Source organism: Onychomys torridus, chromosome 3 (assembly GCF_903995425.1).
Source record: "Onychomys torridus chromosome 3, mOncTor1.1, whole genome shotgun sequence".
In the NCBI taxonomy this organism is placed as follows: Eukaryota; Metazoa; Chordata; class Mammalia; order Rodentia; family Cricetidae; genus Onychomys; species Onychomys torridus.
The window spans coordinates 38,028,574-38,046,522 of NC_050445.1; the positions used below are offsets into that span (position 1 = coordinate 38,028,574).

The 17,949-nt window shown below is 46.6% G+C and overlaps 1 protein-coding gene across 4 annotated transcripts in view; it reads left to right on the forward strand.

The window, feature by feature from the left end:
- Positions 1–17,949, forward strand: part of Plxna4 (plexin A4) — a 461,538-nt gene that overhangs the window by 431,020 nt on the left and 12,569 nt on the right. For all 4 annotated transcript variants that reach the window (XM_036180450.1, XM_036180449.1, XM_036180451.1 and 1 more), the window contains 5 exons: positions 10,253–10,356; positions 10,862–10,961; positions 12,401–12,591; positions 13,736–13,905; positions 17,041–17,253. In XM_036180450.1, coding sequence (XP_036036343.1) covers positions 10,253–10,356; positions 10,862–10,961; positions 12,401–12,591; positions 13,736–13,905; positions 17,041–17,253 — 778 coding nt within the window. The remainder of the gene's footprint in view (positions 1–10,252; positions 10,357–10,861; positions 10,962–12,400; positions 12,592–13,735; positions 13,906–17,040; positions 17,254–17,949) is intronic.

Genomic DNA, 17,949 nt, shown 5'->3' on the forward strand with positions numbered 1-17,949 from the left:
AGAGTCTGCCTGGACTACAGCCTGTTGGATGTATGGAAGGAAAGATAGTCACAGACAGAGGCTTTAGGAGTGCGGGGTTCTCCAAGCACTTCATTCTGCATGTATGAGCTGGCCCCATCAGTGCATAGCCATGGCTACCCTGGAGAACCTGGACAGGGACCTGCTTGCATCCCAACTCTTCACTAACCCGCCCGTCTTCAGAGCACACCTGTTGTGAGCTAGCTGCCAGGAGTGGTAGCCAGGAGACTAGGAGAAGCTCACCAAGGCTGAGCATGGCAGCAGGGGCAGACAGGGCATTTTTCTCTCTGAGATAAAGAATGCTTCTCAACACCTCCTTCTACTTGCCAGAGGGAATAAAAATGTTAACCTTCAGCTTCCTAGCACAAGTGGGGAGTCAGTGGCTCAGAGAGGCCCACATTTCACAACAGGGAGGTGGAGAGAAGACCCATCTTCTTCCCTAGTCTCCTCCACAGGCCTTTCTTCCTCCTCTGCTACTGCCTGTGATCTCCAGCCATTCCTCTGATTTAAGCCAACGCTCTGTCAATAGCCCTGGATATCTAAAAACCCACCTCTGTCTTGCCACTGAGGTCATTCTGAAAGATAGATGATTTTTTTTTCAAATAAGAAATCCCATATGCAATAAAAGATGCACCCTTTTCTGGGTGAAATATAAAGAGTTCATGGCAGCTGTCTCTCCCGCGTTTGCATTTTGTGCTGAACGATGGGAAAGACAGATAAAGATAATGGGATTTCTTCTTTTTTTTACTTTGTAACCCGCCCTCCCTGGAAGGTGGAAGTACAACAAATTGGATTGTGAGGAGTCTGTCCTCTGTCCCTGGTGCCCGGAGCAGGGCATGGACCTGTGGGCGGAGCTGTGGTGAGAGAGGCCTCTGCCTGCAATTTTCTCTTGATACATGCATAGGAATGCCACGGTCACCTTCCTTCCGCCCCATGGCCACCGCCTGCCTGTTTAATTCTGTTTTGACCCAGCACACGGTCTAGAGCCAGACTGTCAGAGAATATCCACCAGAACTTGAGTTGGTGGTGCAGTCTTGTGATCTCAGCTGTGGAGGAGGCTGATGCAGGACCCAAGTTCAAGGCAGATATGGCCAGGCTACAGATTGAGTTCAAGGCTAGCCTGGGCATCTTGTTAGACCTTAACCTGGAGTATAAATGAAGACGAGATCTGTCAGTGTAGCTCAGTCAGTGGCATAGTGCTTGTCTAACATACATACAAGCCTAAGCTCTAAAGTCCACTGAGCTGTGGCTAGGTTCTCCTTTGCCTCTCACGTGACTAGCCGGGCAGGGCACTTCACAGTTTATAGGCCTATGTTGCATTTCTACTTTTGAAATTATTCCTCTTAAGCCCTCATTTTCATAGTTCAGTCCTTTTCTACTTGAGAATTTGCTATCATGATGTCTTCTTTTTAAAAAAAATAGTTTTAGATGGTCGTATCCCCCACGCTAGGATCAGTTTTCTTACTCTTTTTTTTTGTCTCTGTGTGTGTGTGTGTGTGTGTGTGTGTGTGTGTGTGTGTGTGTGTGTGTGTGTGTGTGTGTGTGTATATGTGTGTGTGTATGTGTGTGTGTGTATATGTGTGTGTGTGTATATGTGTGTGTGTGTATGTGTGTGTGTGTGCCTGTGTGTGTGTATATGTGTGTGTGTGTATATGTGTGTGTGTGTGTGTGTGTGTGTGTGTGTGTGTGTGTATGTGTTCAAAGGTCTGGGGATTGAATGTAGTACCTTGTGCATGCTAGAAAAACACTCTACTGCTGAGCTACATTCCCAGACCTCTTTTTACTTTTTACTTTGAGACAGGGTCTCTACTAAATTGCCCAGGATGACCCAGGCACTTTTAACTTCTAATTCTCCTGCTTCGACCTCGTAGATAGCTAGGATTACAGTCCTACAGTAGTAAGTACTAAATTTCTAACCTCTTAAGCACTCACTCCATACTCCATACCCACTACCTTGTCACAGCTTTTCCAATTGCTTGTGGTCTCTGTCCCAGATCCTTCAGGGTAGTGAGTCAGGGCCTCATCTGCTCACAGGTGTGCACAAGAGAATCTTGTTCCTCTTCCAGTCTCGCATGGGTTCTATGTGATGGGACAGAGTGGACTTCTGGGGAGAGCCTGCCACAGGGCCAAAGGGGGTGGAAGAAGAGGTGCCTGTTGGAAAGTGGGGCCTCTAGGCTCTGGCTTTCCTGATGCAACCTCCTTCTCACTTTGCCTGTCAGCATCAGCCCTTTGGAAGCCTCCTGGGAGAAGACCGCCCAAGAGTGACCACAGACAGGAGAGCTGGGCTCTGGGCTGTCACAAAGAATGAAGTATCCCCTGCCTAGAATAAATGAGGGACCGAGCTATACTGCTATGGCTCCCCACCCTTTCTCCCTGCCTCTCAACCCCTATCTCTTTCTGTCTGTCTCTCCATCTCTCCCCCTTGTGTGCGTGTGCATGTGTGTGTGCATGTGTGCGTGCACGCATTTGTGTGTTTCCGCGCGCGCGCGCGCAAGCGCGCGCACGCATGTATACCCATACAGGTGTGAGCTTACCTGTAGACAATGCTGCAAGGGTCAAGGCTGGAACTGCTAAGGGACTGTGGGTGCTGTTTACCCCTCAGTATAGCATCTGACTAGGCACTCTCTTGGAGGCAGTGTCCAGGTCAGGTGATGCCTTCTCCACTCTGAGCCTGGATCTCCACTGGATCTCTCTCCTTACAGATGTGTGTCCACACCATTCCCACCTTCCATCAGCAGCTCCAAGTGCTTCTAGCCCATGTCCTGAACACTCCTGTGCTCTGTCCCCTTTCTGTCTTTGCCAACCCCTCATGTTTCTGTCTTGTAGAAAAGTAGCCTTTTGGGGGAGGTCTCTCTGCTCTAATTGCTCCAAGACTGGCCTCCCCCCTCACCTTTTCCCCAACCCACAGCCTTCAGCTCAACCTCACACACCATGGCCTGGCCTGCTGGATCTTGTGGGCATCTTCTGATAGCCAAAGTCCCTAGAGACTTTCACTCCAACCTACTCATTCATACTTATGAATTCATGAGGGTCACACAAGGGACACATTGGACCAGAATATCCAGCCCTTGTTAGCTAGGCAGAGGCATACTATCCTTCACAGTCTAGCTGGGGCAGCCCTTTCCTGTCTGGCTCTCCTCACACTCTGCTCCTTCCTTTTCCATCCAGCCCCTTTGGGGAGCTCAGTAAAGCTCCCAAATGCACAGGAAATATTCAGTATTTATTTGGTGAAGAGGTGACTGAGTGAATGAACAAATGAATGAATGAGGAGGGCAATGAAAGTCCAGATGACTGACTGACAGTGGAGCTCTGGGTCTTCAGAATCTGGGTTTTCAACATGGTAGGCATAGGATATATGGAACAGTATATGGGTGGGAAGCCAGAAGCCAGAGCCAGCCTCTGGGAGATTCTAGGACAGCAAGGAAGGTTGGTAGACATGTGATGGAAATGGAGCTCTCCAGTGGGTCAATGTGGAGACCCTGGCTAAGGCCTGGGAATTCAGGGGCACCTTCCAATTGTATGCCCACAATCTCCTCCACCCTGAGATCAGCTTTGTAGCCAGTTGGTGGCCATTGCTTCCTTGTCACAGGCCCCAGGAATGGAATTTTCAACAGCAGCTACCCAGCCCCCAGGTTTTCTTTGATCAACAGTAGATTGGGATGGCACAGAACTTCATTTTTTTTAAATCTTTCTGATCATTTAAGTAAAAAGCACATAGCAATTTTTCTGTGTAAGAAGTAACAAAAATAACAGGCTTAAGGGCTCTGAAAGCAAGGCTAAGTGCCCCTAATTCCATCTTATAGTCCTTATGTTGGTATTTAAGAAGACATCCCTAACTGTTTGAGACAAAAGACAATAGTAGTCACCTCCCAGGTACCCAGAGATATACCTGCCTAAGTATGGGGCTGGGTTGGGGACTGTAAGACTTGACAGCCCAGAGGCTCTTCCTGTAGCCCCAGACCCTGTGGCCAAGCTTTGGCATCAGTGGTAAGTGTGTGTCTTGCCTGCCTACTGCCCAGCAACCTTGTCTTGGCTCTGGGGAATACATGTGGCCATTCCATCAGTATGGCAGGACATTGTGGAAAAGGAAGCTCCAGGCCCAAGGAAAACAGCCAGTGACCTGTCAGATCCCCAAAGCTCCTAGTGGGAGGTTTAGTCAAAACAGCCACATGCCAGCATCAGCCTGGCCACAGATGAGGGTACAAGCCCATCCCTTCCTTTCTCTTCCTCCTCCCAGCACACAACTGGCCTTAAGTGGCAGTGCCTGAGCTGTGTCCACACTCATCCTCTGCACTAAGAATGCCCAGAGCACAGGGACTCCTTTTGTAGACATTGAGTGACCCCCAAAGAGGGGATCTGTGAAGATTACTAATGTGCTTATTCCAGCCTCCATGTTGGATACCATATGTAGTCAGATTGCCTTGTTGGGACCGGCAGTCCACCAATGATGACATGGAGACTTATTATTAATTATGAAAGCTCAGCTTTGGCTTAGACTTGTTTCTAACTAGTTCTTATAACTTAAATTAACCCATATTTTTTAATCTATGTTCTTCCACAAGGCTTGTTACCTCATCTCCATACTGCCCATCCTGCTTCCTGTGCATCTGGCTGGCGACTCTGCCTTTCTTCTTCCCAGAGTTCTCTCACTGCCTGGAAGCCCCACCTATACCTCCTGCCTACCTATTGGCCATTCAGCTTTTTATGACACCAATCATAGCAATACATCTTCACACAGTGTACAAATATCCCACATTTCCCCCTTTTTGTAAATAAAAAGGAAAGGTTTTAGTTCTAACATAGTAAAACTATATGCAGTAAGAACAATGGTCAGGTAAGGATTATGTTTACCATTATCCAGTCCATTTGTCTTTGGCAACGTCAGAGTAAGTACTGTATTACCTATCCTATCTTAGTAAGTCCAAACTTTTATACCTAAATAATTTTCTATCATAACTTGTAGTATCATCCTCAAAATATCTTTTTTTAGACCTTAAAACATCTTCTTAGATAAACAACTTAAGCTTTTATGTTTATCAACCTTATAAACTTTACATCTTTTATGCTTTTTCTGAATTTCATAACAAGGGATACTGTATAACTATCTAGTCTTCAATATCCATCAGAGACCCAAGAAGGATAAAATATTACTTGAGTAATCAGGAAGTACAGAGCAAACAACTTCCAAAAGTATAGAAATGACAGAAACAGCTGGCTGCCTGGACAATTCACCCAAGGTTCTTCAGCCACATTGGGGCACACATCTTCAGCCTACAGGCCTAGAATATCTGACAGAATTTTGAGGGACTGGTCTACCTTGTCTTGGCAAAGTTCAGCAATCACTTCCTTTTGTGTCCTGCTTGTCCAATTCGCACAGCATACTGTCAGCTGTTGAGGCAAGGGCAGTTTCTTCCCCAGTGGCAAAGTTAGCCACAATGAAAGCAAACTCCATATGGAGATTCTTTGATGCCCACCATCCTTTTTGATGTAGATTGGTGCTGCCAGGAGCAGATGAGTCTCACTGTCATGAAAAGCCTTATGTTATTAAAACACCTTAAATGCCATATTCTGTATATATCTGAAATGTTTGAAGACCATCTGTCTATCTAAAATATATCTCTGTTTGACCTTGAAAACATACCTAACATGGCCTTAAATTTGATTGATAGATGACTAACTACTAACCTGTATTTCTTAATTATCCTAAATAGTTTGTTACTGGGGGGGGGGGTTGTGGAGAGCCTGCTCCAAGGCCACCTCCAGGGTAATGCAAGAAAATCCATGAAGGTGGTGAAGGCTAGACTTTTTCTATCTGAGGGTATTTAGAAATAAGTTGCTATCTATCTGACTGGTAAAATAAGAAAACACACATGCTTTCTGATATTAACTTTCTCTTTCACCTCATTTTAAGAATGGTCTCTGACTCTTTCTGTCTCCACACAGCTACATATCTCCACACAGCTACATATCTCCACATATCTTTACATATATACATATCTTTCTTTTACATACATTTCTCTTCTGCATCTGTTTTCTATACAGCTTCATCTTCCTTGTCTCCACACAGTTAAAAATCTCCACACAGCCACAGCTAAACATCTCATTGATACAGCTCTCTCACCAGACAGCACTTTACACACTTCCTAGGCACAGCTCCTCACATAGCATCTTTTTCACACAGCTCTCTCTCACACATACTTCTACATTACTCCCTCATACTTCTCTCATGCTTCTTCATCTCTCACTCAGTGCACACACACACACACACACACACACACACACACACACACAGTTCACTCACATTCTGCAGCAGCTCTCACATAGCTCTACACAGCAGTCTCTCTCCATACTGCCGCTGCTGCTCCCTCACAGCCAAACTCTGGACAATTATAAGTTACATTTTCAGGGCCCTACCCATTCTCAAAACACAAGATAAGTCACGTAGTTTTTCTTAGGCTAGTAATGTCACATTGACTCATACATGTAACTCTAAGTTGGTGAGCGGTCCCAGACATTAAACAATTGGCTGAACCTGAAGCAGTCAGGGTACGTGTAGAAAGAGATCTATTGCAAGGACTGTGTCTTGATGTAAATAGCCTGGCCTTGATTTAGCAATAAACAACACCTGGGAATTAGTCTTTGGGTGTATTCTGTAGGGGCAGCTTAGTCTGTTTTGGACTAGTTCTAAGGTCTTTGCAAAATGTGTAAAAGGCTGTATTTGAGACTGAGAAAACTGTTATTTTTTGTGTCAGTAAAGAAGAATATTCTGGTAATGTTTCTGTTCATCAGAATTATACAGCTTAAAGAGAAATCTTAACCTGATCATCCACAACTGTAAGTGTGCCCAAAGATGGAAAATATACTACCAATGAACTGTGGAAAGAACTCCACAGCTGTTTTTATTAGAGAGGCATTGTAGTGGTACCTGAGAAAGTTACAGACAGAAAACAACCAGTTTCCACAGCCAGGGACCCCACAGTTTTGCCAGGTGGGCTCCCCATCAGGGAGTTACACATCTGGTGGGCCGACTTGTCAGACACTAGTTGTCACCTGCTGTATACTCCCACAGCCCTTGGCAGTTTGTAATAACTTTCAAGAACTACAAATTTACATTACATTGTTAAGTGAGCTGCATAGGTATAGTACCTTAAACAAGAATAGAAACATATATATACATATAACAAAAATAACCTTAAATTTGTATCAATATACAAAAATCCATACCAGTGTAAAATTTTTAAGACTAGTGTAGTAGAATATTATTTTTAAATGTGTTACATTTGTTTATGCTGTGAAATATCTGTTTAATGATGCAAAGATGTGTTGCATTTGTTTAATTCTGTGAGCTGTGTTACTTTTCCTGTCTAACACACCTGATTGGTCTAATAAAGAGCTGAATGGCTGATAGCTAGGCAGAAGAGAAAGGATAGGCAGGGCTGGTGGGCAGAGAGAATAAATAGGAGAAAAAGAAAGAAGAGGTAGGAGTGAGAAAAGGAGGAGAGGAGGACACCAGAGGCCAGTCACACAGCCAGCCCTGGAGTAAGAAGGGAGAAAAGTATATAAAATAGAGGAAGGTAAAAGACCAGAGGCAAAATTAGCTAGAAATAAGAAAACTAAGGCAAGGCATTCATAAGTAAGAACAGGACTTGTATTTATTTAGGAGCTGGGTGGCAGAACCCCAAAGAGTAAAAAAAAAAACAAAAAACAAAAAAAAACTACAGACAAGTAGTTGTTTTTAGTTTAAAAGTAGATTCAATAATCTACAAGCCCACCCCTTTCTTCCCTCCTCCCAGCACATGGTTGGCCTTAGGTGGCAGTACCTGAGTTATGTCCATACCCATCCTCTGCACTGAGAATGCCCAGAGCACAGGGACTCCTTTTGTGGACATTAAGTGACCCTTAATGTGAACTCAGCTGGCCAGTACACTGAAAAGTGGCCTGGCGTGATGGCGTCTGTGTCTGGCTTCCTGTTTTTCATTTTCCTAGTTAAAATATTGGTGGAATGTAGGACAATAAAACCAAAGACTAGGTCACAGTTCTCAGTTCCCATAATCCTTTCTTCCAGGTTGCTAGTAGTAGTTCACAGCACATCTCCAACTGTCACTCACTGTCCATCTGCTATGGTTGGACACATTCAAATGTGAGGTCCTCTTTTTACTGATTGTAGAATAGGCAGCCATTACCAAGTCACAAATGCCCTTTCTTCATGTGCTTGTTTCCTCGCTTATTCATTCATTGAATAAATATTTGTCAAGTGTGTCCTGTGCACCATGCAAGCCCTGCTGGTAGGCATCTAGCATCATCAATTTCTTACTCCAAGGACAGTCTATGCCCCTGGGGAGATATGGCCTTTTTCTGACCTACTTTTTTGAATGGGGGCATGGAAACAGACTGACTCCCATTTGCTTACATAATTACTGGACAAGACTCACAACTGTGGCGGCTAAGTATGTCTGGACAGGCTGTGTATTGCACAACTTCAGAGGGAGTTTTGCAATGGAAATTCTGCACTGGGGCCCAGAATCGGTAGCTTGTTGTCATTGCTCAGATGCCACTGAGACTGCTATAGCTCTACTAGAAAGGGTCCCAGTGTGCTTGAGGGCTGGGAGCTGGACTTTAGGGAGCACCTTCTCCTGCCCAGCTGATAGGCAAAAGTGCAGAATGCTGGCCACCCTCTGCAGTGTACCTTGAAGTTTCCCTTGTGTGTCCTCATGCCATTCATACAGCTTCTGACTCCACCAGGCATCATTCACCATGCAAGCAGAAGATAGTCACTGCCATGTTCCTCAGCCCAGCTGGTCTTTACTGGGGTTCACTGCACTGAGAATCAGCAGCTTGACCAGACTAGAGATTCTTCTTCCTCTGGCATGACAGCATGAAGAAGACTCCCTTTGAGTCTTAGCATGGTGCTAAGCTGGACATGAGGGATGCCTAGGTAAAGCAAGGCTGGGCTCAGCTATCAGGAGCCCTCTGCTCCTCCCCCAGGGCAAGATGCTTCCCTTCTGGGCCTGGATTCCATGCTTGATGGAGACAAGAATTCTAACCACAGCACGCACAATGTAGGAAGAGATAGAACTTTCTATGCCTCACATGAGGCCAGAAGGGGAGGCACAGCCTGACCTTGGCAGGAGGGAAACACATGAGTCTCTGGAGCCCATAGGAAAAAATCTCAGGCAGGCAGTGTGATGCAAGGGATGCCTGCATCTATCTGCATGCACTCTGAGCAAGCCCAGTGTGCTCTGCACAGCTCGGGAGCATCAGCAGCTGTGAGTCGGGAAGCACTGTCTGGGCTGCCTTGAAGCCAGGACACATGTTCTGGTTGACTTTGAGACTGTAATTCCTTTTAGGTGTGTGCGCGCACACATGTGTGAGCACATGTAGAAGAGCTGCCATGCACATATAGTCTATGTGTTTTTCAAGATCATAATGTGTCCTCCTCCTTCCATGTGTGATCTGTCCTAAATGGGACAGAGGTTTTCAGCTGATGAGAAGCAAGATCTTAGTTCCTTCCCTTTGAGTGATCCATCAGCAAGGCCCTGGGGTGTAGATACTGGAATGGGGGACAGGGAGGTAAGGATTTAGTATGTATGTATGTATGTATATTAAAATAATTAAGTGTTGTCTAGATTCCAAGACGGATATTATCCACATTAGTTTTGTGGAGATTGGAGTTTGGGGGTTATAAGAATGGTCCACACATTTTTTTTTTTACCCAGTCTTCTTCCAAGGGTGCCCCACCTCTTCCCAGAAGGGATGCCACTGGGAAAAGGTGAAGGGCTATAGTGAGTGACCACTTGCAACGAGGAGGATTTCATCAGCGCAGGGACTTTCCAGTACAGCCAGCAAGCAGAGCTGCCGTGACGGTGCCACGTGCATTTGCCGATGCTTTGCTGAGCACTTTATGTTCTGTTGAGTTCCCAGTTCATTCATCCCATGGACACTGCATCGCGTGTCCTGATGCTGTGAACACTCACAGCAAATAGGTGCAGGGTGATGTTATGAGCCCCGCCCCCTTTCCTTTGACTTAATCCATGAAATTAGGACCAGAACTAGTGCTCAGGCCCTCTCTGCCTTGGGAACATTTAAATTCATCCTCTTGAGGGATTTGCACTTGCACTAGTCTGTCTGAATGTGTTCTGGAGATATGGAAGTATGTGATACTTCTATGGAGCACACAGGATGCTCCCAGGAAGGACCAGAGGACCTTTCTAAGTTGCTACTGCTCTCCCTGCAGAGTGGAGACAAGGAAGTGGGGCCAGGATGATCCTACAGGATGAAGATCTCACCACTAAGATTGAGAATGACTGGAAGAGACTCAACACAATAGCCCACTACCAGGTAAGCTGACAACAAAAGTCAGGAGCTGGCCAATTAGGTTGTAAATTACAGCCACACAAGGTTGGATGCCAAATCCCCAGTGCATTCTTCACCAGCAATCCTTGATGACCCAAGGGAAGCTGATGTCACCCAGTCAGAGACGCCTAGCCTCTCTGGAGATAGGATGGTGACATACATGCTTCTTGGAGGGTGTGGGCAAATTCCCCAAGGACCCTTGATTAGAAGGCCCTCTGAGCATTTAAGGCTGGATTTATCTCCAGAAAGCCTATGGAGGGAAAAGTGAGCAAGGGGTTCCTACCAGACCTTGCTCCATACAGAAGCCATAAAGCAGCTAGTACTAAGGTCTTGTCTTATCAAAAGGAAAAAGAGTAGTCTCCAAAACCCAAGTTCCCAGCAAGGTGCTAATTGCTCCCCATCCCCCCACATAATCCTAATTTGTCCTTATTTCCTGGAATGGGTGGGAAGCATTTCCATGCCCAGGCCCTTAGAAGCCTTTACCCTGTAGGTGCCGGATGGTTCTGTGGTGGCTTTAGTGTCCAAGCAAGTGACAGCCTATAATGCAGTGAACAACTCCACAGTCTCCAGGACTTCAGCAAGTAAATATGGTAAGATCTCATCAGGTGTGAGGGGTGGGAGGTAGGTGAGCAGGTCTTGTCAACAGACCTCATTGGGTAGAAGATCTGGTCAGCTGCCCATTGGAGAGGAAAGCCAGGGTGGGACAGAGGTAACTGGTTCCAATAGCTCTGAGGCATAAACATGTACTTTGACTGCAGACAAAAAGAAACTTAGGACTGAATTGGTAAAAGGTTTGTCATGTAAGCCTGGGGCTCTAAGATGATCCCCAAAACCCACATAAAAATGCCAGGCATGGTGGTGTGTGCTTGTAATCTCAGCTCTGGGTAAGTGGAGATAGGGGACCTTGAACTTACTGGCTAGCCAGCTTAGCCTAATGGTGAGCTCCCAGCCTGTGAGATTATCCATCTCAAAAATCAAGAGAGATGGCACTTATGAAATGACACCCAAGGGTGACCTCTGACCTCCATATATGTGCAGGCAGGCATGCTCACCATAGATGCACACACACACAGAGGGAGAGAGAGAACCTAACCTTCATGAGGTCGTACAGTCTATAAGTCTTACCTTCTTCCATCAAGTTCACAATAATCCAGCGAATTAAATAATTATTATTTCCCTCTACTATTTACATTGGTAAGTTATAACTCAGCAGCACAGAGGTTAAACAATTGGTAAAGGTCACACCATTATGAGGCAGAGGTGGGAAAGGGAAGGCAGGAAAAGGGCTCTGAATATAAGGTAGAAGTTCCATAGGTGACCTGCTCTGTCAATGTCCTGGGGGACAACTGACCACCCTGAGCAGTGACATTCTTGTTGTAAATCAGGGATCAGAAAAAAAAAAAAAAAAGACAAACATCACAGAGTATTATGAATGATAAAGAGGTGAACATGTAGGCTACACATGGGCATAGTGGGACATCATCCTCTACCTGTCTAGTTCCCATTTTACCAAATAGTTTACCATTTACCACAACTCAAAATATAGGGAGGAGGTTCAACAAGTAAGTTAGAAGAAGTGGCCCAGGCCAGAGGGGAACAAAGGCAAACAGATGCTCTGGTGAGCCCTCACCTGACCAAGATTCGTTAAGGGAGACAAGCTACCCACTCTTACATGTGCGTTTAATTGGCCACACATGCTAGAGGACTTGAAAGCATGCACAAGGAAAGTGTAAGAGAAGTACAAGCTTATATTCCTACAAATTGAATAATTAAGGGTTGACTCAATGCCAAGTACAGGAGGAGGGCGGCCTAAGTGGGTGGAATTCGCTACAGATAATTCCTGGAGGTGGCAGGGAAGACATAAGCATTTCAGGGAATGTGCCACATGGAGGCAAGGTAACAGCGCCAGCCACTGCCAGGAAGGATCAGACAGTAGTGGCCTCGGCTGGGGAGAGAAGCATGCTGTGAGTTGCTGAGTACAGGATGATACAGACTCACATGTACTGGGCTGTGTCCTTTGTGTTGGCAGAAAACATGATCCGGTACACAGGCAGCCCTGACAGCCTCCGTTCCCGAACACCCATGATCACCCCTGACCTGGAAAGTGGAGTCAAGCTGTGGCACCTGGTGAAGAACCATGAGCATGGAGACCAGAAGGAGGGCGATCGGGGGAGCAAGATGGTGTCTGAAATCTACCTGACACGACTATTGGCCACCAAGGTATGGGACATGAGAGCAGTGTGCAGGGAGTGTGTGGTCCCAGGAAGGGCCCTCATGTGCCATGAAAAAACCGGGGCCGAGGAAATGGCTCAGTTGGTAAAGAGCTTGTTAGACAAGCATGAGAACCCAAGTTTGATAGCCTCAAATCCTAATTTAAAAAAAGAAAAAGAAAAGCTGTGCACTGTGCCTTGCTCGTGCTGGGGAAGCTGAGAAAAGAAACTGCCTGGGCTTTGCTGGCCAGTCAGTTTAGCCAAATCCCAAGCTCCAGATTCAGCAAAAATCCTCGAACACTGTGGAGAGGGATCAAGGAAGACACTTTGAGGTTGCCCTCTGGCTTCCGTATGTGTACACACATGTGCACATACACCTCCACACACGCATGCCCACACACCACACATACACATAATTGTTAGCACAGTTGCTAAGTGTGCGTCAGCCCCTTTTCTTGTCATCTGGCATCAGGCACTGTCATGAGCCTGGGGTGCCTTAGAATTGAGCTACAGGATTCTACTCAACCTGTCACTCCAGGCAGATCCGAGCAGACATGAGCACACAACCTGAAGCTTTATTCCCACCCTCCTTAAGCACCTCTTCTCAGCTGCAGACACTTGTATTCCCCTTCTCTCACCATCACTAAGGTTAGAAACCGGGGCTGTATCCCTAGCTTTGCTGATACCATTTCTAATCCTGAGGCTGGGGATTATTCCATGCTTACAGTTCTAGCCTTTCTCTTCAGAGTCTGGATTCTCTGGTCTCGCTGTGGATCCGGATGGTCATTATCCAGGGTGGGTAGTGGCCAAACAGAACCAGCAGATTGTACTTGTCAGCTCTGACCAAGCATGCTCATTAGTATTTTCAAAAGTGATGCAGTGGCACTGGCAGAGGTCTGTGGCCAAACCCTGTAGCTGACAGAGGAAAGTGGTTTGTCCTCCGTCATCTGTCTTCTGTGTTCTGTGCACAGAGGAAAGGTACAATTACGAGGGACCTGTGAAAGGGGAGAAGGTGTGATGCACAGCATCCCCCGATGTCATGGTAGGTAGGGAAGCAGAGCATCGACTGTCCTGTCCCCAAGGTAGCTTTTCAAACTCCTCCTCAGAGCTGCCTAGGCTGGGCTGGATCTAAATGTGTCTGTCCCCTTCCCCAGGGCACACTGCAGAAGTTCGTGGATGACCTCTTTGAGACCATCTTCAGTACAGCCCACCGTGGCTCTGCTCTGCCCTTGGCCATCAAGTACATGTTTGACTTCCTTGATGAGCAGGCTGATAAGCATGGCATCCATGACCCACACGTCCGCCACACCTGGAAAAGCAACTGGTGAGTAAAGGGTAGAAGGGCACATCTTGGGAGGCCATTGATCTGCCCACCCAGGCCTGCATCAGGGATACCTGGCCACTGTGACCTCCTAGCAGGGTCTATGCTCAACCCCAGTCAGTCTCTGTGCTTCCCCATCTCTTCACTTCCCCCTCCTCTAGTCTGTCTTTGTACCTTTCTTTCCAGCCAGTTTTTCAGTCAACAAACTATACTAATCTAATGAGTAAAAGATAATATATTCCATCACAGCCAGACCACTGTCACATCTTACTGCTTTCTGGGTGTGGGACCATATGTCCAACACTGAGGATCTTAGACCAGTCAGACAGGGTCCCTGTCCTCAGTAAGTTGGCAGATGCAGATATGGAAGAAGGAAGACAATTGTCTATATATGTGGACAAACACTAGCATAGAATAATGCATTAATTGGACAGGGCCACTGAGTAACAGCATTTCATAAGGTCTTGTCAGTAGGGTTTTGATGCATGCGCAGATGGCACCCGGATTCCAATTCCATCCCATAGGCTTTTTTTTTCCTTCCCCAAACTCCTTTCCAAAAGCCACTAAGGATCATTTTGTGTTCTCTGGAGGCCACAGGATTTTCTAACTACTGATAACACTCCAAGCATCTCCACTGCAGTCCCCCTTCTCCTTTGAATGCACAGTATCCTCTCTACCATCTGTATATAGGGAGTGTTTCATTTGAGGTTGAAGTCACAAGGTCAAGCATCAGTATTCAACACAGGATGCAGAACCTGGAGGAAATGGGGCTCAGTAAATATTGATGAGACGTGGGCAGTGATGGCCTGCTTGAGAGTTTTACCTGTGGCAGAGCTAGCGGATGTTTAGTCTCATCCTCTAGAACTCAATTCCTGTCACCTTTAGATGGTCTCCTTTCCAGGCCATTCTTCCCCAGTTTCTCCTCCTAAAGCAACATAGGCATGGTACCAAGTGCTGTAACTGCTAGGATTGGCCATGCCCCAGGGCACAAGCAGGCACCCTGATGCCCATCAGGGGACCAGACCTGAAAACTGAGGAGCCAGAAGTCAGCCTGGGTATCTGTAGAAAGAACTACACCAGCTTCAAGTTCTCCCTTAGAAGGGCATCTCCTGCCCCTGGCCTGGTGCCCTGGGATCTTGGACAAGATGCAGTTAGGAATGATCAGTGCTGCCTGTGGACTAGAGTTCATCATCCCTGCTGAGGGCATTGTTCCTTTATTCCTGACTCAAGGTGTGACTTGCCTGCCTCCCTACCCCTTCTTCCCCAGTTCCCTACAGGTTCTCTGTTAAAGAACGCTCCTTCTCATTTAGCCAGAGTGGCTGCAATCAGCCAGAGATGATGTTAATAATATGCTAATATTTCATTAGGCAGGGGCCTCAGTGGTGCCTCTGCTTCCTGAGTAGTACACCTGCCTCCCTACTGGCTTGAGGGACAGGGAAAACCAGGTACTACAGCCATGTGGGTTCCCAGAACCTCTGATCTGAGTGGGACTTACGAAAACCAGAGATCATAACCACCTTTTAGGGAGGTTGAGAAGCTACTGTGAGTCTCCAAATGTGCTGTCATTACATTTATTTTCTACCCTGGATTTCCAGTGATGAAGCAAATGACAGACACCAACTATTAGCAAACCTCAGTGTGCCTGCCCCAACCCTATATGGCACTCATTGTAGAGACTTAATAAATGCTTGTTGATTGATTGGCATCTGTGAATGTCAGGTCTTCCTGTATTTACAGTGTTTGTTGTTTGCATTATACAGACTGGCTGCTGGCAGATAGAACAAGAGCAAAAATGTTGTATCTAGTGCCTTGAAATAACATAACTCAAAGATGTTAAATTCTAAGAGGCAAGCCAAACACACGTGGGGATTTTAACTATCACCAGACATGAGCACACCCACAAAAACAACAATAAAACATCAGGGGAAGAGGCAGGAGGCAAAGAGGTGGGAGCAGAGAGAAAGAAGAAAGCCATGCCTGCACTGTCCCCCTCCTTACCGGCAGCTCAGCTGGCTGGTGGGAGCTGCAGGGCTGGAATGGGCAGGGAGAGCACAGCCAAAGAGGCTTTGGGAAGCTCCTCCTCCTCCAAGCCTTCTGTCTAGCAAATGTAGTGACTACAGAACCAGGCCACATTGCATAATGTTCTCCTCTTTGTCTCTGCATGTAGATTCTCTACCTGCAACCCATCCAAGGAATACACCTATGCATGGTTTTAAAATAAAGCAAGCATAGGCCCGGCAATTTTTGAGCCCTAGGTTTGTTCCCTGACACCACATAAAACTGTGTGTTGTGGTGCACACCACATGTAACCTCTGTACTTGGGAGGTAGAGGCAGAAGGATCCTTGACTACATCATAAATTTAAGGACAACCTGGGCTACATGAGATCCTGTCTCAAAAAAGGGGGAGATGGGGATCTGGGGAGATGGCTTGGTTGGTAAAGTGCTTGCCATGCATGCACGGGGACCTGAGTTTAATCCCTAGCACCCATAGAAGGTGGTGGTTATGGTGGTGTGCGCTTGTAAGTTAGCACTAAAGAGACCAAGGCAATAGGTACTGACTGGAAGACAGGAGGCAAAGGATGGGATGGGACACTATGGGTTAGAAAAGGGGCTGGTGCTATGTGGGCAGCCTGGTGGTAAAAGATCATTTGGTCACATCCACCCTTAGTGCCAGTTCCTTTACCAGGCAGGAAGTAGCCTATGGCACTAGTCAAGAAGCAAAGGTGTGACTTCTGCCAAATCATCCAGTAAGCAGTCAGATGCAAAACCTAGATTCCTTAAAGTTCACCAAAGGGACAGTCCCAGCATTAGCTAGATAAGATAAGACCCAAATTCTGCTTTGAAGCATGCACATGGCCGACTCCTCTATCAAAAGGAAGGTGCAGAATCCCAGGTCACAATATCACTTCCTCTTAATTTCTTCCAGTGGCACATCTTATATGAGACCCCCCAGCCTTGCTGACTTCCTGTATGCTGAATAGACCCACATCACTTCCCGTCCCTTTTACCTTCCATGGCAGCCATAGATGGTTCCTAAGTTCTGTGAAATGTAGCCATTGTTCCTTCTCAAAACTTTCCACCAGGCTACACCCCACTACCCCATCACCCCTGACCAGCTGCTTCTTCCCTCCACACAGCCTGCCCCTGCGGTTCTGGGTGAACATGATCAAAAACCCACAGTTTGTGTTTGACATCCACAAGAACAGCATCACGGATGCCTGTCTTTCTGTGGTAGCCCAGACCTTCATGGACTCCTGCTCCACATCGGAGCACCGGCTGGGCAAGGACTCCCCCTCCAACAAGCTGCTCTATGCCAAGGATATTCCCAGCTACAAGAACTGGGTAGAGAGGTGAGTATGGCCCATGGAAATCTGAGGGTACCTGGCTGAAACAGACTACAACCCTGGACCAGAGGGTCCTCCCCTGCAAGCAGGACAAAGCTTCCAGACTAGTCACTGTCAAAGCTGATCCTGCAGCTGAAACACCCACAACTCACGGCCTCCACATTGAAGCAAGCACTGGGAACCATGGCAGAGCTTACTATGTGACCCACATCCCTATATGGAACAGCATGGATCTTAGTGACTACAGTGTCTTTTTGGCTCAGAAGGAGATGTGATCCCTGATCTTTTCCCCTGCAACATACACACACATACACACATGCTTAGCATATTTATCCTACATATGCATAGACCGTACACACATGCATTCATAATATTGTATGAATGCACAGGTACCATGAACACAAGTATACACTGTAAATACATGAAACCATAAGTGTATACATATACATATCCCTATGCCATTAATGTCCATTTACATGTATACCATACACATAGTACATATGTGTGCATTCATAGCACACATCTTCCCATCCATCCACCTGCCATCCTTTCTCTAGCCCTCCAACCCACTTCTGCCTCTACATGTGCACATGCGAAACATTGGACCTGACCCCTCCCCCTTGCAGCTTCCACATCTGAGTATCTAACAGGATCCACAAAGCTGGGGTTGAGGGAATCAAGGAGTGAGGCCTTCATTCTGCT